The sequence below is a fragment of the Nycticebus coucang genome, chromosome 7 (genome assembly GCF_027406575.1).
Source record: "Nycticebus coucang isolate mNycCou1 chromosome 7, mNycCou1.pri, whole genome shotgun sequence".
NCBI lineage: Eukaryota > Metazoa > Chordata > Mammalia > Primates > Lorisidae > Nycticebus > Nycticebus coucang.
The window spans coordinates 61,795,145-61,820,111 of record NC_069786.1 but is presented as its reverse complement, the minus strand read 5'-3'; the positions used below and the strand labels follow the sequence as shown (position 1 = coordinate 61,820,111).

The following is a 24,967-nucleotide window of genomic DNA, read 5'->3' as shown; positions in this document are numbered from 1 at the left end:
GAAATGTGGAGTCAATTGGAGGGAAATAACATTGTAGAAAGATGGACTTGGGTGGGCGTGGTGGCATATTTATGCCTTGCGTATTCACAGAGAAGAGGGAGGGAGAGAAGAAAACACAACAGGATGGAAGAAAAGGAGGGAAGACAGGAGCATGGATTCCAATCTAAGCTCTTGGGTAAATTATTAACATATCTCTGAATGTTAATCTCTACTGCTATAAATTGGGTACGATAATTGGCCACTAATACACAACTATTTTTGGATCATAAAAGAATTCCAGAATGTGAAAGGGTTTTGTAAATTAGAAAATCTTATCTCTAAGACATCCACTACTGGGTTTCAGGTACAATTTAGAAGGTCTATCCTTTTACCTCTTGGTATTTTCACTTCCTAAATACTGTACATTTCTTTGTAGAAACACTCTGTTTCAGGGAAAATAATGTGTTCCTTGTGGGATTGTGTTTCATCACACAGCTTCTCATTATTTGGGTGAAGTGCCAAGAACCTTCAGAGGGTTAAAAAAAAAAATCATTCTTTTCTAGTTTCTCTGTAGCGCTCCTTTTGACGGAGCTCACGTGCAGGCTGTTAGGCTGCAGAGCGATGGGATTTGATGAAACAAAGCATTCCACAGCATACAGATGCTGCCGCTTCTATCTCGAGGGAAGTGCAAGATATGACCTTGGCTGATGACTGGGAAGTATGCTAGTTGCCTAGCAAAATTCAGAAGTCCGAGGAAAGAGCCATAATGCCCTTATCGTTTTATATTCTGAAGCTTTTGTTATCATTATGTGGTGTGCTGCAAATTGAGTATTTCAACAGAAAGCTTAGAATAGCATGACATTTTTTTTTTACTACCACAGCTGCTGACACATACCAACAATCTTATCAATTTCTATATTTATAATGACAACAAAATGTTATATTACACAATATGTTAGTGCTTATAAAACACTGAGTATGTGGGAGCATGGGATTTTAAAATATGAAAGACAAGCTCATAATGGTGAGATTTAAGTAAGGGCAACCGTATTCTAAAGAATCTCAATGTGAAACTAAATCGTTTCATGCTACACGGATCTTATATCCTTCAAAAATCCTCTAAAACAGGTAATTATATTCAGTTTTGAAAGTAGAAAGATATATTAAAGACACAGAATTTATTGATAATAGCATTTCTAAAAGTTCGTAACCATAGATTCACATCTGATAAGACCACAGCAGATGAGTCTTACTCGAGACGAAATACTATTTCAATCATCTAGATGAAATAATAAATCAAACATTTTCTAAAAATTTGCATATCAATTTTTAAACGAGCGAATAATCTGAAATACATTTCTAGAAATAAGAAACCCTTTTAACGACTCCTGTCACACTGGTTAAAATGTGATCTTTTCTCCAGCAAATACTCTACGTAGAAACTTTGTCTTAATTCTTTGGTATTCCTCTCACTTTATCTCTCTCTCCTGGATGTGAATATAGTGAACCAAGAAGACTATTACATGAAAAGGGAAATTTTTATTAGATCATTTGCTCGTCTTTAAAAATCATGAAAAATCTCTGCCCGATCCCATTTAATAGCCTTTTAGTAAGCTACCCAGGGCCCCTGCCACTGACAGTAAACAGTGCACTGGGACACTTCTGTAACTTCTAGGACTTCATGAAGTCAATCTATTTTCTTCGAGGAGAAAAATAATCTCTACTGGAACTAAGTCATTAAAAAGTCTGTACTAGTTGGCTTAAGTACAACTTAGCTCATCGCGCCATTTCAATCTCCTGCTTTGTACACATAAACACAACAGAAACTACGATGTTTACGTCTGACATGTTTGTTGTAAGGACACATGTAAATGAACAGAAATAAAAATTCATCCATCATTTTAATTCTGCAACAGATCAAATCATTTCCAAGTTTTAGGACATCCTACTGTTCTTTGATTTTCGCATGAATAGACTTTGCCTGACAGTACAGATAAAATTTTGTGTTCTAATTTCTTTAAACGTTATTTATAATTGGTATGTATACATACTACCATACAGCTTTTATAGCTATCATGACAATAAATTAGCTGAATGAGTTACCACAACTTCACGGCTCCTTTCTCCACTCTTACACATTACCTCCTCCCCCATCTCCTCCCACCACTGGTGTTTTTTGAACCACCATTAACCACCAACATTTTCATTTATACAGTTTTTCCCCTTGATTTTGATGTTTCTCCATTCTGCTAAATTCTGTCAAGTATAGACTTATGAATATCTTTATGACTCTTAGATTGCCAAAGTGATTCTAAATTTATATTATTCTTGTGTAACCCTCACCAGCACTTAGGTATTTGTATTTTTATTGGAGAAAGGAGCACTAATTTTACAGGGATAGAAAATCTGTGATTTCATACCAATAAAATCTCATTAGTACTATTTTGATGTGCATTTTATTGCTATTATTAAATAGCAATATTTGCTATTCATATTATTTGCTAGTCATATTCCCTAGTATGTGGATTATCTTTGGGCATGTATGTCTTAGTGTTTTTGTCAAAAATGTCCATGTGTTTTTTTAATACCATATCTAAAGAAGAGTCCCATCTATACCATATTAGCTGTAAATGTTTTTTCTGATATAAATTATTTTTCTTTTTCTTAGTGGTTTTTTAGAAGATAAGTTTAATATTTTTACATCATTAAGTTGTATTAAGTAGTTTCTAACGTAATTTTTTCTTATTACATCAAAGCTGATGTAATAATTCTGAAATTCTGGAAAATAAACAACTATCCCCATGATATTATATTTTTAATATTTTATCTATTTAATCCACCTGGTATTTTTGGCATTTATTGTGAATGTAAATTACTTCTTTCTCAAATTTGTTAATACCGCATCATTCATTGAATAATCTTTCTTCCCTTTCCCATTGTTCTATAATGCTCTATAATGCTTTTCTTTTAGATATAGAATTTAGACATAACATGCTGGACTTTTCCACGTTTTCCCAGATATAGCACGTTATAAAAAAACTTCAATTACATTGTTTTCTACCATAATTTGATATCTGAGATGGCTTTTCAACATTTATGGTTTCTTCTTAAAAATATTCCTTCATTCTTATTGGCTCATTTCTCCAAACAGATCATCCTTCTATCACTTTCAAAGAAATTTCACTTAATAATTTTATTGAGATATACTCATAAATTAATGTGGAAAACATTTATTTAACTTTATCTTTACATCCAGAAATATAACCTGTCTATTCACTAATTGAAGTCTTCTTTTACAACCCACAAGAAACAGCATTCTAAAAATAAGCCCAATATTCTATAATTAAGGGGCAGATTAAGATAATGGAAACGGTAAAGACCAGAAAATGGGACGTGTATTTATAGGTGGTAAGGCTCAAAGCCTGTGTGATCTTGGGTAAGATTTTTATCCTATCTGAGCCTCAGTTGTTTCCTCTGTAAACTGGAGTTAGTACTATTTACTTCCAGAACTGCCATAAGAAGTAAGAATTATATACATAAAGCTATTGGGACATAGCCTGTATCCAACAAATGTTAGTTGTAACCATAGTTTTTAATACAGCTTATGCGTAGTACTTAAAATTTTTTGTTGTTCTTAGTCTGTTTGATTTTTGCAAAACCTTATGAGATAATGATGTTGTTATGATTACTAGTATTAAGACCACAAAAGTAAATACATATCTTCTTTCGAGTCAAAAGCCCAAGTTCATTTTATAGTATAATATGTGTAAATATATTACATCACCTACATCACATAATGACTTTTTCCTAAATATTTACTATAATAATTACATTTACATTATATTTACTATAGTAATTACATTTCCCTTTCACCATATTTTCTCATTAATTGTTTGCTTAAAGGAATGCTGTTAATTTTAGCATATTTATCTCATGTTCAAAAGTGATTGAGTTCCTTTTTACTTCCTAAAAATATGCTTGGTTTTTTGAGTTGCCACATTTCCAAAATAAATTCTATGCTACACAAACATATTTTAATAAATTAGTAATTAAAAAAATTAAATCCAACCCCAGTTATCTACCCTGATACTCCGATGTATTAAAATCTTAAGATTAGGGTGGCACCTGTGGCTCAAAGGAGTAGGGTGCCAGCCCCATATGCCAGAGGTGCTGGTATCAAACCCAGCCCTGGCCAAAAACTGCAAAAAAAAAAAAAAATCTTAAGATTACATAAATATCTTAAGAAACAGACATTCAAAGATAATTTATTAGTTATCATTTTTCTTTAGCTTATAGATTGTATTATCTTAAGACATTTTCACATCAATCCTTCAAACTTCACAATATCTTGCCTGACAGGAAGGGCTGATGGTATAGGGAGGAAGAAAAAGGAATTTTTTAAAAAAAATACATTTATTTTTTTCTTGGTGCATTTTGAATATTATTTTGGGGGAAGAGAGAATAAAGGAATGAACAGAGAAGAGGCATTTAGAGTACACACACTCGCACATTTAGGAGAATTCTGCTGCCCTCACATCTTTTCTTAATGCATGGCTGCCTAAGTGCTTTCTCATCATCATCTAGACCTTCCGCTCCTAAATACAGTCTCTTTTTCTCCTCCTCAGAACATCCTTTCAGTTATGAGAGAATACATGTATTACACCTGGGTTTATGCTTTGTCATTCCTTATCTTTTCCCAGAAGACTGGGCATCTCCTTGGAAAAATACTAGTAATGAAACATCATTTTTCATCCAATCAGTTAGTTAACAATGATCAAATAATCCACTGCCCAAAGTGATCTAAATAAAGGAAGCCACCGAGTTCCCTCACAAATATTTCGTTTGAGGGTAATTGTTCTCTACATCTGATCAATTGGAAACTTTTTTTATAAAACTACCAAGGACGGTGTAAACAAAGACAAGAGGACACGATGGTTTCTGCTGTAGAAGCAGACAATCAGCTTCCAGTCTGATGTCAGTACTCACGGGTGAAATGATTAGAAGTGGACGGATTGACACTGTCCCCGCTGTCAGCACTTTCACTGCTGGACACTTCATCATCTGATTCCCGCACAGAGGAGCAGGGCGAGGAGCCGTCAACTTCTTCAAACTTCCTCTTTAAAATTCCACTCATAGCTGCAGCGCTGTCACATGTACCTGTAACAGGAACAAGAGCAGCAGAGCACTGAAAGATTTGACCGCTGAACGTGCAGTCAAGGTCTCCAGAGTCATTTTTATGTGGCTTTTTACACATGAGCTGAGCTATAGCTTTCCCTTGAAAAGATCACCACGCAGATTTTTTTTCTGTTTTTAAATGAACAAAAATCAGATCGAATTAAATATGAATATTTGACCGTTTTATTAGCAAAATGTTTTGACATTTTTAGGAATAGTTCATTTCAATGTAATACCGTTATTCATTTTCTTGGCAAATTGAGAAAATCTGCTTGATTCCATAACATTTTGTAAATAAAATAACTTCCATTGTCTCCTGAAAACCGAAATGATGATTGCAATATATAAAATTCATCTGAAAAGAACACTGAAAAGTATGTCAAAACTTTGTACTTAAGTTTTATGGTTCAAGAGCCCTAAATAGCAGAGCACAATGAAGCAAATGAAACTAGTTCTGAATTTTAGGGAGTTTCCATTTCAGTGTTACAGTAAGGTGATATGTGCCCCACACTGATTCCTGAAGCCATTGCCACTTTTCCAGAAACTTCCTAAGGCTATTTACCAGGGATATCGCACTAACTGACTAGGGAGGGCTGGGAACCAGGAGTGATTTCTTGTAAATCATTTGTCTTGGGTGAAGGGCAAGCCCATGTCTCCCTGGGCTTCCCTTTCTCCACCTTTCCCATTTTACCTTGACTTGGGCATAGTTATCTAAGGTTCATAAACTTTCTTTGCAGAATAAGGAGATTTTAGGGACTAAGCTATATATATATTAGCTTAGATATATGTACACGATCTTATGTTGTGCATATAACTAAGCCAATTTATATATAGCTTGTTAGGTTAACTTAAATTAGGTCAACTTCACTGAAAGTATAGTTTGAATATCCATTATTCAAAATGCCTGGGACCAAAAGTGATTTGAATATTGAACTTGGATTTTGAAATAGTGGCATCTATTTAATGAGATATTTAGGGGATAAAATCCAAATCTAAACACAAAAATAATTTATATTTTATATATACCATATACATATGGCCTGATGGCAATTTTAGGTAATAGTTTTTAATAATTTTGTGCATGAAACAAAGTTTTGAGTGTGTTTTGACTGTACCCATCACCTTAGGTCAAGTATGAAGTTTTCTGTTTGTAGCATCATGTAGGCATTCAAAAATTGTGAGTTTTGAGCATTTTGGACTTGGATTTTCAGATTAAGAATGTTCAACCTTTATCACTAAGTCCGTTCCCTACAGTCTATCTTCCTCTTCACTTATGTCTATTGATTTTAACTCTCATCTGAGTTCTTGAAGCTACTCTCTCTTTTCTTTTCCCCTGCCATTGTATAGACCTTTCTGTAGATCAAGAAAAAGCAAGACCCTTAAAATTTTTCAGAGGTCAACTTAGTTACATTATCTGAGTACCACTCTGAGGAATCTCTGAAATCACCCTTTGTACAGACCACAGAGCAAGCAGCCTGCTCAGATCCCCTGAGGAAGGCCACAACTCTCCAAAGTCTAATTCAGGAGTTTTCAAAGTGCGCTCCCTAGATCAACAGTCACGGTATCACCTGGGAGTGAGATGGTTAGAAATGCAAATTCTCAATTTCCACCTCAGATCTGCCGAGTCAGAAATTCCCAGGAAGCAGGGCCCAGCAGTCTGTCTTTCAGGAAGCCCCACAGCAGGTGATTCTGATGGATACAAATGTAAAAACTACTTGTCTATTTTAGCATGTATACAAATTGAAAAACTACTTGTCTATTTTGTCAGCTGGCCTTCAAGACTGGACTTCAGTCTTCCTTGGGTGTCCACAGATGAGCCCTAGACACTTGGTCATGTAACCCCCACTCTCCATTCCTAATCAAAATCTCTTTCTTTAGCTATCCCTGCCACAGTTTCTAGTAAAATTAAGTATAGTGTTAGATGTCTCATAAATATTTATTATGCAATAATTTCAATTTATTCCATTCATTAAGGATGCATTGAGAATCATGCCTGTGCTTGACTCCTTGAGGAGAGTTGGAATACAAAAGGAAGTGAAAATAAGTCACCTGTCCTAAAGGAGCATGCACTTACTATGCCGGGCTCCCCCAAATCAAGAAGACTCCCAAATTCAAGTTCTGCCTCCCTTGTTTGATTAATCCATGTTTTCTGCATGATGATTACACATGAGGATCAACAATGGAGATAACTGATAGCAGCAGGGAAATGTAGCATTGTCCACTCTTTTGAAAATATAATCTCTATTCTGACTCAGTTTTCACCATTATTCAGATTAGCATATTATTTTCTCCATCTTTAAGAGTGTGAAATGCATAAAATGTTCATGCATATCTGAGTAGGGTGAAGAGAAAAAAAGATATTTTAAGTAAAGTCTTGAAATAAAAGTAGGACAGGATATAAATTTTAAAATGGTTCACTTCAAACAAGATGCAAAGTAATTCACAAGAGAGAGACTCCAAGACACCAAGTAATACAAGATGGAAACCTGTGTTTTAAAAGCACATTTTTATGATAAGATATTACAATGTGAAAGCAAAAAATCATGTTCTTGAGCTCCACTTACTTCCCCCCAACCCCCATATTTATTAGGAAAGGCAAATTCCTCAAGAATCAAGGACACCAAATTGGGCTACAGGGAGAGGAAACCTGTCCCAATATTACAGAAGGTGGTACTTGGTATTTTTCTCTTTTTTTTTTTTTCACTTCTTCAGGAATGAGATAAGAAAAATTTGGAGCAATGATAACAGAATTAAAAAACTTTTTTTCAACCTGTTATTATTATAATACATTTGAGACTCAAGATCTAGAATAACAGTTGAATGTTGAGCATAATTTCTACCTAGATCTTTGCAACTAAAAGAGTCTGAGCTAGGACCAGGTCCAAGGAAGTTAAGAAAGTGTTTGCTTGGGGTGGGGGAGGAGGTCAGTTATCTTAGGTAGAAATTAAACTAATTACAAGGAGTCATACCTTAAGTTATATCTATACCCATGAAACTGGTTAAGTGCTAAATCTAACTTGCAGCAACAGAGCACAACAGCTGTCTGGTTTCACTGCATTTAAAAAATGCTATGTCAGCCTAACAAAACAGGAGGGCCAAATGGCCCAGTGCTTACCAACTTGTAACTTTCAATCTTGACTTAATAATGGAACATTAAAGCAGAAAGAGGGACGGAGGGAGGGGGGTGTGGCCTTGGTGTGGGTCACACTTTATGGGGGCAAGACATGATTGCAAGAAGGACTTTACCTAACAATTGCAATCAGTGTAACCTGGCTTCTTATTGTACCCTCAATGAATCCCCAACAATAAAAAAAAAAAAAAAACTCAAAAAAAAAAAATGGAACATTAAAAAGATGTGGGTTTTTCCTATACCATGTACATCATCTTACTAGGAAAGAAAAGAAAATAAGGATTTAGGGAGAAGGACCTGTTAATAAAGTGGTATATACCTGGTTTGCTTGAACCTTGTGTTGGTTGCTTTAGCATTTGAAGATGGCAATATGTGGTTAGCTAAACACAGACACAAGGAGAATGAACGCCTATCCTACAGCTGCCGTAGCTTCATAAATGCCCACATACTACGTTTTTGTTTCTAGAGATGAGGCACAACTAAACTCAGTAGTATGATGCAGGTGAAAAAGTGGCAAACATTTCACATTGCCTTTATATAGCACCAAAGCCCAAAGAACAGAGGATAAAGTTGGACAGGCATTAATTTGTTCTAAATAGGAGGAGCTGAATATCTAAGCCTAGATAACAGGTATTTTATCATAGTTACCACTGTCCAATGCATGAAACACATGCTAGTCAAGGGTACCACTTAGACCAGAACCAGAGCCTCAAAGTATTCTCTTCCATTCACTGCTGCTAGCTTTCAGTGTGTTTGCCAGGTTGCAATCAAAATGATAATTTTCCTTTCTTTTTAAGATAGGGTCTCACTCTGTTGTCTGGGCTAGAATGCATCAGAGCTCACTGCAACCTCAAACTCCTAAGCTTAAGTGATCCTCCTGCCTCAGCCTCCTGAATAGCTGGAACTACAGGCACATACTGCCATACTCAGCTAATTTTTCTAGTTTTTTGTAGGAACAGCTTCTCACTATGTTACCCATGCTGATCTCAACCTCCTAAACTCAAGCGATCTACTGCCCACCCCTAGCCTTGGCCTCCCATCGTGCTGGGATTAAAGGCATGAGCCACCTAGCCCAGCCAGAATGATAAATTTAAAATTCAAATTAGATCATGTCAGGCCATATCTTAAAACTCTTAAGAGGCTCCAGATTGCCTTAAGATAAAGTTCAGAATCCTCAAAATGGCTTATAAAGTCCTTAGCAAACTCCCTGGGCTACACTTTCCATCTTCACTTCCAGCTACTGCCCTTCTCGTTGATATTTCAGATCTAATAATCTTTTTCAGTTTCAGTTTCTGCCATTTCTCTCTGGCCTCTGGGCCATTTGATATATCATTCTTTCTGATCCACTTTTCAATTTTTTCCATAGCATTTACCACCTTATATCTTTATATTATTGTTTATTTCTGTACTTATTACGTATTATGTTCATGCGCTGATAAAAGGCACCAAGGTAGTCATCTTTGTTTATTTTACTGATGTTTCAAGGGCCTAGAGAACTGCTTTACATATAAACTTGTGTTCAATGAATATTTGTTCAATGAGTGAATAAAATCCTTTCATTTCCATAGTTTAATTACTGTATCATGGCTGTCTTTTTTGCTAGATGGAAAGCTCTGTGAAGGCAGAAATCATGTTCTCATTTACTGCTCTATCTCCCTTGATTTAGCAAAATATGTTGATTAAAAGAGGATCAAAATGAGAGATGAAATGACCTTAAAATGTCACATAATTTTTTTGCTCATAAGCAACACAAAAATCAATTCGGTACTAACTTGACCATAAGACTTTCATTAGAAAAATTTTGGACTAGTGCATGTATTCTGAGACAGGGCTGAAAACTGAAACGAAACTCAGGAAACACAGGATGAAGGACAGCTTCTGGGATTGCAGCTGTAGAAATTCCTTCATCTTTTCTCTAGAGCTCTGTTTTTGGCCAGTTTTCAGCTGCAGCGACCTCTCTCTCTGTTTAACAGTTCAGGGTGAGGATGTTCCAAGGGCTGAACAACGTTTTGAACTATTCTGGATCAGGCATCAGCCCCCCCATTCACCTATATGGCCCTTAGGCAGAAAGGGAAGTAGCAAGATCAGAGAGCCCCTCGATTCCAGGCCACTCCAGAGATTCTCTCAGAGGCTTTCACACACAGTATCTTCTCCCTGGATAACGCTGATTTACGGCATTTTCCTCATTTACCAGTACAGTCTAGGAATTTACCTCCTGGCCAGGTTCTCAGCTTGGGATTCCCCTTTCCCTGCACCAACACCCCTTTTCCTATTGCAAAATTTAATTAAGAATTACTTTATTTTATGACATTAATAACCATGTTGTGATCTGGAAAATATGGTATCATTGATTAACGTATACCATTTATTTCATGTTTATATTAGATATAATCATCGCTCAGAAGTTTATGAATACATCTGTGAACAATCTATTGAAAAGCATAAGTGTTTCCATCTCTATCCCCCAAACCTATTGATGATGATACCACACTAGATCTTTTATGGTTATAAGTACAATTGTTTCATTTAATATGTTTCTGGCCTGTTGGGGAGGCAAAGAGAATGGCGAGCTCAAAGGGAAAGTATCTGAAAGATATATGGTGATGGCAAGAAGAGTTTGGCTTAAAATGCCATAACAGTAAGGTGGATAAAAACAAATTTTAATGCCTTTGGAAGAATGGCTGAAGCTAAGCTCTGGGCATATGTTGGATGGACTCTTGTTCATTTCACTCTCTTTTAATGATCTAAACATTTCACAGCCTTCATAGGGAACTCATTGAGTTCTTACTACCCCACTAATATTTATCTAACGTTTAATCTTTTTTAATTTTTACATTCTGTCACTATTTCTTAATTTTTTTATCTACTATAAGCAAATGAATGCAGAAAATATGCCCCCAATTCTGAAGAACAGGTTATCTGATTTGTAGAAGAACCACTTTGGGGTTGGCAGATTTACCAAATAAAAATAAAGGGCATTCAGTTAAATTTGAGTTTCAGATTTATAAAGGAATGGCATTTGAAGTATATTTATACCATATTTTTTGTTTGTGTATCTGAGATTCAAACTTAACTGACCATTCTGCATTTTATCTAATAACACTAATTAGTGCTCTTGGTGAGAAAATAAAATGACTGTGCAATCAACAAAAATATCTATGTGAGAAAAACTACCAAACTGGAAGATTCCTGTTCCTGAAACCCAAAAAATAAAACATGTGAGATCATTAGGCTGAATGATGAATTTGCCAAACAACTGGAAATCATGAAGGGTTAGGTAGTGAGTAATAGGTTAAGTACGAGCTCCCTTATCACTGATGAAAAAAGAAATGAAATTAAAAGGAAGTCACTCTGGCATGGCAGGATTTCCTCATACAGTAATGGTGTGGTCCCTTCAGTGAGATGTCCCTTCCTAGACCTGGGGGATAGAGGGAGGTGAGCTGTGAGTTCTAAATTAATCGGAACTGGTAGGTCCTTATTCCTTGGTGTTGGTTAGAGCACGAGCTTTACGCTTTAGGGGATATTATATTAGGAACAATGAGAAGCACTGAGAGCCCTTTCATTTACTTATACTAGAGAAACTTGGGTTTATCTTTTGCACTGCTAATTTTGTAGTTAGGCAAAGTGAGAACAACCTTTAATTGCAATGGTCATTAACAGAGATTCTTTGACCATTGTGATTTGGCATAAATCTAGAAGTATGTAAAACAACTCTATATTACAATGTGGCATGGAAGGAGGTGATTTTTCATGATTTGTCAAGGAACAGTTTGTCAAGGAAAATAACTATTTTGTGTTATCAACAAATTCTTCTGGTAAGTGCAAACTGCTAAAATACTATGATAAAGATTATTTCCAATGAACTTGGTAAGGTAGGGGTGCTTGCTTCAATCAAAAATGGGCTCAGGGTCCAGGAAAAACCAACGTCTGGACTGAGTTGCACAGCAAAATAAGTTTTTCTCCTTTAGCTTTACTCAGAAAGATAAGTAATTTTTGCTGTTTTTTCTGGTTGCTTCACTTAATTCCAATGATGAAGTGAGAGCTATCTTAAAAAATGTTCACGAAAATACTGGTGACTGGTTGATCTGTGATAGCACTTGGGCAAAGCTTAACTGGTAAAAGCACATGCGGTTATTCACATTGTGAAATCATTGAGCAGATTGTCCCCTTGGCTAGAGAGAGGGTGAAGAGGACAGTGGTTCAATTGATGTTTCATAGATCTTAGTTCAATTTTCAAGAAAAGAGAACTCAAGTTTAAAATAAATGCCAATTATATCTCTTTGGAAAAATATTTCTAGTTAACCAAATATTAAAAAGTGTCTGGATACATTTTTCACCGAGTTAGTTTACATTAAATCCTTTCCCTCCCCAATTTCTTCAAACCCGGATTTTGAGTAATCTCTGATGTTCTGCCCTTACACTATTACGTTAGTCAATACTGGCTATAGTTGAAAATCTCTGCTAAATAAAATCATCATTATTTTAGGTAGTTTTTCTTTAAAAAGAAATGACTTCTTTAAATAATCTTAATATGAATTAAAAATTCTTAATTTTTCTCCAAGCTTCTGACTCCATCTTATTAGCCTTTTGTTGTTGTTGTTTAATCTTTAAACAAATTTATTTCCATCTTTTCTTTTGGCTTCTTATTCATTGCACTCTCATATCCTTTGCATAGTAGCCTAGAAAGCTGAGGCTTGGGCAAGGTGAAGGCCGTGTCTTTAACGTTGAGTATTCTATGGCAGCAGAGTTCTCTGACATCACCTATGCTGGATATAAATTCCATGTATCATGTAGAAGGCCCTCTCTTTGCTACTACCTAGCTCTTTGACGGTTTCCCTGGCCTCAGCTCCTTTCCCTTAAGGATGCTTCTAAAATGTGGAATAAATGCTCATTGAAACACAGCAGAGATGTTTTCTTTCTAATGCTCATACTCCATTCAATGTAATTCATAATATTTTATGTGTGTTTCTTTTACTAGTATAAAACCTATAGACCAGAAGAAGTACAAGGCTATCCATTACTATATTACGTTAAGGAATACGGAAAGATGAAGAGGACTTAAATGTCTGAGATCTACTCTTTGCCAGTTATTTACAATCCTTATTTTAGCAAACCTTTACAACCATCTCAACAATGTTACCCTCATCTTGCAGTTAAAGAAACTAAATTTCAGAGATTAAAGGTTTGCTGTGAAGTTTTGTCAGTTTCTTAGAAAGCCAAGATTAGAATTCTGTCTGTCTAGACTATGCTCCCTCCTACTGGAATCTTTTCCAGCAAATCACAGATGTTAACTACAATGCATAATATTTAAAATATTTTTATTCAAAAAGTACACATGTATTTGGGGGCAATCCTCCTTTGAAAGCAATATTTAATGTGATTATTATTAGAAGGTAAACCATCACTCTTAGATGAAACAATTCCCACTGAATGCTTTGGACACTGATTACTGCATATATTTTGAGAATGCCTATGCATTTGTTAAATGAAAAAAAAAAAAAAAGGATATATTTTCTTCTTCTTCCACAATACTAGGGCCATTTCTGCCTAAACCCATTTGGCAGGAAAGTGGAATGTCTGCCACCAAGAAGAGAGAGGTTTGGCAATGATTTTACAAGGTGAAACCCCCCAAGGTGTTTCCATGGGGCACCACCAATGTGAAAAATGCTGCTGGTGGCTTGCCAGTGGGAGAAGGGCAAGTCAGCCAAATGCACTTCTCTTGTCCAGGTGTCTGTTTAAGCCAAGAACCCTGAGAGCACTCCTGGCTAATAAATGTCTTTGTTGGAGAAATAAGGATTATGGGGTTTCCCAATTATATGTGAATACCTTAGGCCAGAGGTACGTGTGTCATTGACTTAAGGTCTGCATTACTTTATGTGCAGCAGACCATAATATTTTTGCAATGAGATGAGTTGCAGTTTGACAATTTGATGAAAGAAATGAATGCTTTCCCCAGACCAAAAAAAAAAAAAAAAAATGTGCACATATCAGAAAAGCCCAATCTATGTGTGGATTCCTAGGGTATGAGCCTCTGTTCTGGTGATTAAATCTGAGCACTGATGGATATCCAGAACTTGGAGAAGTGATTCATTGTGAACACATTTTTTTCAAAGTATGAAAAAAATTAAGAATCTATTCCTTCTATTCTCATTACCAGTAGGGTTATCCACTTCCTAGAAATAGGCTCTTCCATCCCCTTCATTTTCTCCTGGCGTGTGTGCCAAATGAGCTATCACATCTTCCAGGGACATCCCTATGGATTTCTTTACTGTTATCTTGGCTGCCACGTGCTACTCTTACTACCTAAAATTGGCCTCATCTGTAACTTTATGGCTTAGGAAATGTATGACAAACATGTTCTAAGGTGAGGTACACTTTCCTAGACAGTATCTGTCTTTCCTAAAAAGTGGTTAGATGGACTCATTCTACCTATAATAATTGAAGTTAGAATTTAGTGAGCACCTGTTATGGACCAGATACTTTGTATTTATTCTTTGTAATCTTCCCCTAAGTCCTGCAAAGTAGTTTTTAACAAAGGAAACCGAGATTTCAGATGTCTAGATCATTTTCTAAGTGTTTATGGCTACCTCAGACCTTCCCTGAGAAATATATTCCCTGATCAGCACCATAAGCACTGATCAGGGTTCAGTGATCTTTGCATTCACAATGTGGCATGGTCCATGGTTTATCAGTACTTATTACACCGTATTGTAATTCCCAGTTTATCCACTGTTTTCTCACACTTGACTAAAAACTTCTTTGTGGATTGAATATGTATCCCAGAACCAGCTCAATAAATGAATGGTCATCAATTTGGAGTTCTAATCCTGGATCAGCTACTAACAAGTAGCATAATTTTAAGTAAGAAGATTACTTCCCTGGTCTCAGTTTTCACTTCTACGAAAAAAAAAAAAACAATGGGGGCAGGGCACAACTAGTAAAAATAGGCGTGAAGGAAAGTAGTCCCCGCTACTTATGAGTCAATGACACAAGCCATGACCTCTATGCAAACGCTGGTGTCTCTAACTGTTCACATCCTCTTCCCTCACGGCATGCAAACCATACCAGCTAACCTATGTGCTGCTGACAAAGGGGTGTATAGTGACTCCACTTATTAACAGTGAAGAGGTTCTCTATGACTGTCTGGCTGAGGCAACCCAGGAAGCTTTCCATGTTGCCTACACTAGTGTGGCATTGGGATTAGCATTCCTAGTTGAAAGCCAGAACTTGGGTGGTAATTGCCTCTTGGCCTTAAACACTGATCATCATTTGGTATTTGGCAAAATGGTATAATGGAGTACATACTAGTCTGGGAGTCAAAAGTCCACCCAGAAGTTAACTTTTAAGACACTCTTTCAATTAACAAGAACAGAGAAAGACATAAAGAACATGTAAGCCTTTTAAAACTATATTGAAAATTTATCAAGTGTCTGTTGTAATGCTATTTTTGCCACTCTAACAAAACAAAGTACCATGTAAAGTCAATGAAAAATTTATTTTACATGCTTGCTATTAAGACTAAAACAAGGCTGGGCTGGTGGCTCATGCCTGTAATCCTAGCACTCTGAGAGGCAGGGGCAGGTGGATTGCTTGAGTTTAGGAGTTTGAGACCAGCCTGAGCAAGAGTGAGATCTCATCTCTACTAAAAATGAAAAGCTGAGGCAAGAAGATCCCTTGAGCCCAAGAGTTAGAGGTTGCTATGTGCTATGATCTCACAGTACTCTACCAACAATGAAACAATGCCTCAAAAAAAAAAAAAAAAAGACTGAAACCAGTGGCTAGCCCAATTCCTTGGATGACTGGCAAGACTTAGTACATTAAGGAAAAAATTACCACATAGATGTGAAAATTTTAGAATCACCATTTTTGCAGTACTGGAAGATAAGTTTTCTTCCATTTGGCACTTATGAAGTTTTCCTTCAGTCTTTTAAAAAGTTTCTGTTGAATAATAAAATAGACTATCCAGTACAAATCAAAGGATATTTAAGGAATGTGATATCCTTTTTTTTCCTCCAGAGGAGTTATCTGAATAGTGTGAAGGAAAAGGAACTTTTAAAAACATTTTCCTCGGAAAGTAATCTAAAGTAGACATCAAAATAAAATATGGCCAAGCTTCAGAACCATGCCCATCCAATCACTGGGATCCTGCCAAAGATATTACACAGAAAACAAAGGAGATTTAAACAATTAGAACAAGTAGAAAAAACTGCTCTGGACGGTCTTTAAAATCAATTGCCACCTTAAGCACAATATAAATTTTTACCATTTAAAACAGAGAACGATAAGTATTCAACCTGCAGCTGACATTGCAGTAAGAAGCAATTAGTAAAAATAACACATCATGTAAAATTAACTATGGGGACTTTCGGGTCTTTGTGAATGTCCTACAGTTACAAATTAAGACCTATTCACAATAGAAATAAGTCACAACAAAATCATACAAACTTTTAAAAGTTAGAAATATACTGTTTAAAGAAGATTCACCTTTCAAACAAGTTTTACAATGTTAAAGAATCATGTTCCTCCAGTTGAACCAAAATGTGTTACCAATACATATGTATTTACCAAAAACTACTTCTATTAAGTCTTGCTGTTAAAATAATTTAAGTAAAAAAAGTATTGAAACCCTTGTGACTAAAGCAGTTGATGCAATATTTTTCAACATCATTATGATGTATAGAGCATTTAAAATAGCAATTAATCTGTGACATACAGATCATTTCATGATTGAAACAAATTATCACTTCTACATCATAAGATAATATTAAACTCTTCATGCCCTATGACAACATTGGCTCAGCAAACATTTCTTGAACATCTAATATGTGTCAACTTCCCCCTGTAATTGAAAAACGCATCGTCTGTGGATTAGATGGAAATTCTGGATAGACATTTATCAGAGATGAACGGCTGCCTTTACTGTACAAAGTCAAAATGGGAATATAGTACATCAAAGACTCAAAGATGGAAATTTGAAAATCAATAAAGGATATAAAATAAGACACTTCAGAAAAGTACATATTGCCACATCATATCAGAGGACTTTGACAAGATTGCACTTCTGGTTGGAAAGATTTAAGATACATATCTGTAAAGCCGCATACAGTTTGAACCTTGGTGAACATGCTGATTGCTTTCTCTACTTGCCCCATCCAAAGTCAAGGCATGAGCTACTCAGTATTACGCAGGTATAACCTCCAATAAAATCCTGGTAGCTTCCTAGTTTTGGAAAACGAATTTCTTCCTCATCCATTGAAACCTAAGCTGTTCCATCAGGATTTTTTGTAACTGCAAGCTTAAGCTGAATTTGCCTTATCACTACCAGGGAATCGACTACTATGGGTCAAAAAACTAATATTCTCTATCATTTAGAATGCTCTTATGCCATGACGTTGCATTTTCATAAAAGACCATTGATAACAGAGACTGGTATGAGGCTTCAAGATTTCATAGACAATGTCAAGGGCAGATGGCTTATAAGGGGCAGAGCATATCATGGATGTGACCCAGGCTCAGGCATGTCCAACCTACAGTCCATGCTGCATGAGGATCATCTCATCCTTGGTGTGCAATATTAGGAAAATATGCATAGACCTTCCTCTTGTTCATTAGTTCTCATTAGTGTTTGTGTATTTAATGTGTGGCCCAAGACAACACTTACTCTTCTAAAGTATGGCCAAGAAGCAAAAAGGTCGAACATTCCAACCTGGAAGTCACACACAACACACTAAATAATAAAATCATTTACCCTTCAAGAAAACAAAATACAGGGTTATTCTTGTTTTTTGGCTTGACATAAAGCTATAAGGGTTATTGTACTACACAATGTTACTCCGATTTGTTAAAGAAGGAGCACTCAGGCTTTTTACAATGCTAAGATCAGAAAATGAAGGTATTCCCCAAACATTTCGGACAAGTTCTCATTCTTACAGGCTCAACGCTACCGTCATGGAAATAATACTTTTTCAGAACATCAAAATCATTCAGTGTGGAAGAGCGCTCACTGACATACTATGAGCTGCCTGTGGATCTTTCACACTGTGTACCTCACCATATACATTGTACTAGCAAGTTTCGCAGAAGTGGGGGAGCTCAGATTTCTTTTAGCATGAGCATGCCCGTGGGCACGCACAGCTAAATGCACTTCCAAATGGATATATGAATTCCTAAGTTTGCATGGAGATAAAGGATCACCCAAGCAACAATGGTTCCTCTCTAGTATGGTAGTGGAAGGTGGTGAATTTGATGCCAGGCTTGAAAATGAGATGTACCACAACTGCTGAAATTGGCAAGAAGAGGTATATAGTACTAGTGATTAGTCCAATGCCACAAAAAAAAAAAAAAAATTGTTCTCTGTATGTTCTTTTGTGTATGAGGTTCCTCATGTCCTTATAGACATTAAGTAATTTCAGATTGCTATTGATACTTTAATATGACCAAGTCTCAATTGTAGCAACAAGAACAGAATGATTTTTCATTTATTTAGAATTCATATAATTTTCAATATCCTAAAATTCATGCAAAGCTTACCATGAATTGTCTTTATTTCCTATGTGTCAGAAGTCCAGTACATAGGAGAGATATAGGGAAGAATGTTTCTCTCCTTTTGCCCAGCAAAATCTAAATGAGTTACAATGTAATGTAAGCCAGATTCACAAATTGATTTTTAGGTTGTTCCCAGACAAGAAACAATTTTTAATTGTGTTAAAAATAATACACTTTTAGATAAAAAATAAGATAGTCAAAAGCATGTAATAATAAGAGACTCTTTGGTGCTAGAGAACAGTTGGGAATACTTTTGTCTTTTGCAAAATGTGAATATAATGGTGGAAATTACCATTCTTAAGCCATGAAGAAAAGCCTGCACTGTTTCCACTTTGCTCAACAAGGCAGAATGATGTGCACTATATTTTGTTTTCATGAAATAATAAGCATTTAAAAAAACTGGTCCTTGTAGTTATAAACTTTAAATATTTGAAAAATCATTTTATATTATACAAATTATTTTCTACTCTTCCAGATAAAGTATTACTATAGCATTACTATAGCTCTAATAAGATCTTTAGTATCATTTTACAATTTTAATATACTTATAGTTTTCAATGAATTTGATTCAATTGTATTTAAATTCTAGAATACGGAATTTAAAAAAAAGGCAATCCTTGACTATTTCTTTTAAAATGTCATGTTAAAATAAAGAAATGTGATTGTTTTGAATACTCAATTATTTTGAGTATTTTCCTTCAATATTTCACAAGTAATATAATTCTTTCTATTTCATAGGCTCCAGAAGTTCAGGAGAAGGACAAATATAACGATAACACAACTTGAAACCTACACACGTGATTTCAAAATGACAACAGTTATTTGTGGATTTTAGACGATGTTCCATGCTGCTAGACTGAATGCAACATGTTTGCCCTAAAATCTTTTCCAAGCCTACAATATGGTCTCTAGTTTCAAGTGATGACAAAGACAGACTGGTAATCAGCGAGCTGGAAATTCATTTCTGAAAAATCCTTAAGCATTCCTTCAAGTCTGATACAATGCTATCTCTTTGAGTGTACAAAGTGCCCACCCATTTGTTTTGGATTATCTTTTTGACTTCTCATATTTGATTAGAATGGTATTTATACAGATACATTTTTCTATGTCCATTTAGATATCCAGATTATAAACTGACTATGTACATGCTGCTGAGATTTGTGTAATATGAAATCTATGGCCCAAGCTAATGCAAAAAGACTTCATAGTTTTGAGTGAATCTGCATAGAGACATAAATTATCCAGGATATTTCAAAGCCATAAATTAGCTACAAGACATATATAGCTCTCTTGTGGCTCACAGAAGCACAACAATTCTTTTTATTTCACATTTGTCTATTATCATGTTTTCTCCCAGAATCTTCATGGGCTCGCCTTCTTTGCCTGCTCTATGTTTTTATTTCCATATTCAAAATGTGCTTACTAGTGGAGTTGCGGTGACAAAGTTAAAAGTACTGGACTGCCTAAATGAATGATAAACTTGGTTCTTTTCTCACTCTCTGCTTAGAACATACACAGAGGTTACTGAACACAAACTGTAGCCACTATCTAAGTTAAAGGCAAAATAAAAGCTTTTTTATTAAAAATTGTTGGACTAAATAGGATTTACCAGTAAGAAATATTTTATATGGCTGCTTAAAATATAAATAATATATATGTAAATAATAATATATGTTAATATACAAAATATAATATACTTATATTGCTAAATATACATGTGTGTCTGTATATGTGTGTGTATGTGTGTACACATATAGGAAAAAGTCTACAGATATTATTTGGGCCAGGGAACAGAATAGTATATTTTGATCAAGATAAAAAAGGAAACTATTTATTTAAAATATGTGCTCTTTAGCCAAAGTCCTTATGGAAAGTTTCAAAAGAGAGTTTAGAAGATTAGAAATGTCAGATTTTGCATTTTTTAAAAAGCTCATACAAAACATGAATTCCTTTCTCTGAATTAACCTCAGGATCCTGGATAAATGTCACAATGTCCCCACAGAATGATAAAGGGTGAGAATCTGGACCTGAATAACCACTACAAAGTGAATTTCACAAATATTTGAAATAATTGTCCTGCACCGTTTTAAATGCCCACCTGCTGTTTGGGGCACCTCTCCAGCCCCCCTCCATTATAAAATAAAAGATATTGTTGCCAAACTACGACATTATTATGATAAAATTAACTCCCCTTTTTCAGGGAGTTTTATGCAAAAACGTAATTAAGTTTATCTAAATATGTACTAACATTTCACACATAAGCTTCATAAAATTTATTTTTATGTATCTTACGCAAATATAAAATCATAAAGCACGAATTTCATGGCTAAATGCTATTTTTGCCTCTTCCTCCTTTGCAACATATTTTCATACACGTATAACCTGTAATACAGACAGATGTACACTTGATGTAAATGAAAATAACATTTTTCATCATCATTGTAACTACTGAATTATTGAAATTTTTTATGCTATGTATAAACAGTTTGATCATCCTGTTTTAATTAAGTTTATTTGAAAATATGTTTTGGAAATAAAAACACAATATGAACAATAAAAGTGAGTACACATTTGTTTGGTGCAGGACAGACTTTACTATGATGTAATCACACATTTTACAGAAGTGTGATATTTAGCACAGGGAGAAAAGGAGACTTTTGTCCTGCCTGTGACATTTACGAGGATCACTTTACAATCCAGATTTAACTGAAAGGAAAAGTCAGAGGAAGTTGAACACACAGAGTTCAAATAGCATTACCTAAAAAGTCCTAAAGACAATGAATAACAATTAGAAAAACCAAACAGGGATTTAAAGCATCTAGACACACAATAAGAAATGATTTCTCTGACCAGATGTGTAGCAATAAAATACAGGAACAAAACTCTCAAAACCAAAACCCCCTCTTGAAGTGAAAACATAACTTACTGAAACTGTCCTTGTGATGTATGGGATATGAACAAAAGAACTCCATTATTTAATTCCAGATACCTCACAAGAATCTTAGCATAGGAACTCAGATCTAATTTAAATTACATCTCCTTAAAAACGCGAACATTCCATGAAAGTTGTAAGACTTGATATTTATCTAGATGTTCCAACTCAGACATCTCTGCATATCAAAACTTACACCCCCAAATGGAATCATTTAGAAGCCCAAACCCAGTTTTTTCTCACGTGAAATTATTCCACTGGAACAAAACATCCCTATTTCAAACAGAGAAATCGCAAAAAAGGAAATTGAATAATAAACTAGTTAGGGGAAGCCTGAAAACCAGGAACACCCTGCCAACTGCCACAATGAATTAAAATACCCAATCCTCATCAGAGTCTTTAATGGAAACAAAATCAGGCGCATCATGAAATGTCACCATACCTGCGTGCACTTTAAACGAATACGACACACACGCTGTGAAATCTTCACTCTCAAAAATAAAGCACACTTCATTTGACTGCTGCAAAACACTGCTGCAGAGGAGCCCAGTGCATTTTTTTTTTCAGGCAACTGATCCAGCTTTCCACCAGCCCTGTGACCTTTGAACTCCCTTCTGCCCCCCTCCTCTGGCTTCTGCAGTCAAAGCCTCTGAGCTGCTCTCATTTGCATAAGGCTCAGGCAGTTCTCCAGCAGCTGAAATGGAATGCTGGGTAAGGAATTGTGGAACTGCAGTTCGGCCACGGTACCTGAATCTCGGGAGAGCAGGAATAGGCGATGGCAAGTGGGCACGGGTTTTACTGGGCTGTGAGCATCGCATTCCCACGTCTGTTAGTGGATACATAATTTTAACGCTTTGTTTTAGCGTCCTGTTGCCACCGCTTACCCCCTCCCCACCAATAGAAGCTGTCAGCAGCAACTGTGGTAACCAAGGAAACCCAAATAGTCAAATACTTCATTTAAATACGTGTGGCAGGCCAATTTTAAATTTTCATTAACTTCTCTTGTTTTTGAAACAGCATTTTAGAAAAATTCAAACACATATTGCACGTATAATCTGGCACATGGGCCATTTCTTTCTGTAGCTGAGGTTGAAACAGCATCTCACAGGCATAAATTTGTATTAGCCACTGTACAAATACATGAGGTCACTATAATAATTCTGTAAAATGTTAAATATGCCTAAGTGCCTTGGAGACTATCAGCCTAAATGGGGTCCAAAAATTAATTGTAAGGAATTTAGGTCCCAAGATGCCTTTGAAACAATGCACCAGTAAAAATGTAGAGGAAAAGTTTAAACTGTGTATTTAAATCTCAAGGTTTCATATAGCAGTCATGCTTGCCTGTCTTTGGCAAAGATGTTCAGTGCTGTGCTATTATTTGCCAGAGTTATTTCTTTCCTTGTCTTCCTACATGCCGCAATCTCTCTGTTTGCAACATAAACTTGGCTATTGCTAATACAAGAAGTGGTTATTTTCTAGATAAAGAAGGTCATGTGTGCTCATATTTTCATAAATATTCATAAAGGCACATATTCTTTTCTAAAGGGTAAACCAATGGAAACATGCATTTATCCAATGATTAATCCATTCCTCTTTCAAAAATTAAGCTAATTTTTTTAACCGTACTTGAATAAATAACATCTATAAAGTAAAATGTTTTATGCAATAATCTTTTCCATTTGCCAGAAGAAATGGAGCATTAAAAAATAAAAAAACCCACGACAGAGGCATATAGATGTATGTTACTAAAGTATAAAATACATTGTCTCAATAACATTATTAATGTTTTAAAATTCCCTCGGTCATAAATTTTTTTATTTAAATAATTAAATAATCCAAATCTTCCTTTCGCAGTATACTGAAACATATCAACAAATTCTGAATGACATATCATCCAATTTATAAGCCATGTAAACTATTACAGTACAAAATTTTTAATGCTGTAAAATAATTTTGAAGCTTTTTATTTGAGCTATTTTTAGTAGTATTCTCCTTTCTTCTATACTATTTCTGGTATAGAAGATGAGAGATTATTGGGTGAATTTTTTTCTTACCCTCACATTTCTAAATAGAATAAATAACTTTTCAGTTTAATGCAATGATATTAATATTTCTTCCTCCCAGCTGACTACATCAACAATTTAATCACCTTGGGTCAATTCAAGTACATCCTTCCCATTACCCACTATGAAAATCCTGCAAAGTTTTTGTTTAAGGCAAAACACATACCAGCCCATTCTTATTCAAATTCAGTCAAACACAAGGAAGTCTTGGAGTAATTTATAAAATCACCAACCTGTTCAAACAGCTGTAGTTTAGTCCTTGCACTCTTTATTCATTAGAATCCAAAATAAGTTGATAATCATTTTATAATGTGTGTCAGCATCACCGAAGACACAGTTCTTCCTGGTTCAGTGGAATCTTCTGAAATTTCCCAGCCCCGTGTTTTATTGCTGGTACCATATGCTTTATTGTTCAGCGACAAGAGCTTCACTTGCACAAAGACTCATTACCTACTGCTTGCTGCACGGCATCAGCCTCACTGAGGCTGCCTATATGTGATCACATGGAGTTTTGTCTGAGAAAGCCAGGCGTGCCACTGACTTCACTGTGTCTATGGATATTTTTATCAGCTGAGGTCTACTAGCAGGAAGGAATAACAGATTAGGAAGCTGCTCTAAGTCATTAATGCAGCACAACTTATGGAAATCCCTTCGCAAGATTTTTTTTTATTATTATAGAAAACATTTGAGCAAGCATTGAAAAGAAGTTAACTAGATTTCATTTTAATAAGAGGCTGAATAATAATTTAAGAAAAGACAACGTGCAAAAAGCCGTTTCCTACCTTATGCTTTCTGAAAGTATTTTTGTACAAATGTTATTAAAGAGCCTTGTGCTACTGAATGATTTGACAATATGTGTTAACCTTTAGATTGCCAGTGTTTCTTTTTGGTTTTTTGTTTTCAGAAGGATAATTGCTGTTTCTCTCAAAATCTTAATTAAAATCTCAGTCACTGAAAAACACTATATATGAATAAACATATGTATATATCCTAATTACTTTTGATAAACTAGGTGATAAAGTGAATCATTTTTATTCTCAAAAGATGACACAGTCCTAGAACAGCTGACTTCAAGGGACAATGCAGATTTCAGTTTAAAGATCCAAAGAACATATGGCTCACATTAATTTTTAAAATTATAGT

At 35.3% G+C, this 24,967-nt stretch overlaps 1 protein-coding gene across 2 annotated transcripts in view; it reads right to left on the bottom strand.

Annotated features, from left to right (window-relative positions):
* The window catches only part of CSRNP3 (cysteine and serine rich nuclear protein 3), a 106,864-nt gene extending 82,553 nt beyond the window's left edge, over positions 1-24,311 (bottom strand). The window contains exons 1-2 of one of the 2 annotated variants that reach the window (XR_008381235.1): positions 24,058-24,306; positions 4,966-5,136 (exon numbers count right to left, since the gene is read on the bottom strand). Coding sequence is in view for 1 of the 2 variants with exons in the window: in XM_053597391.1 (XP_053453366.1) it covers positions 4,966-5,113 (148 nt within the window). In the remaining variant the exon portion in view is untranslated. Of the gene's footprint in view, positions 1-4,965; positions 5,137-24,057 lie in introns of both variants that reach the window. The other variant, XM_053597391.1, reaches the window with a different exon arrangement.
* Between the last annotated feature and the right edge of the window lie 656 nt (positions 24,312-24,967).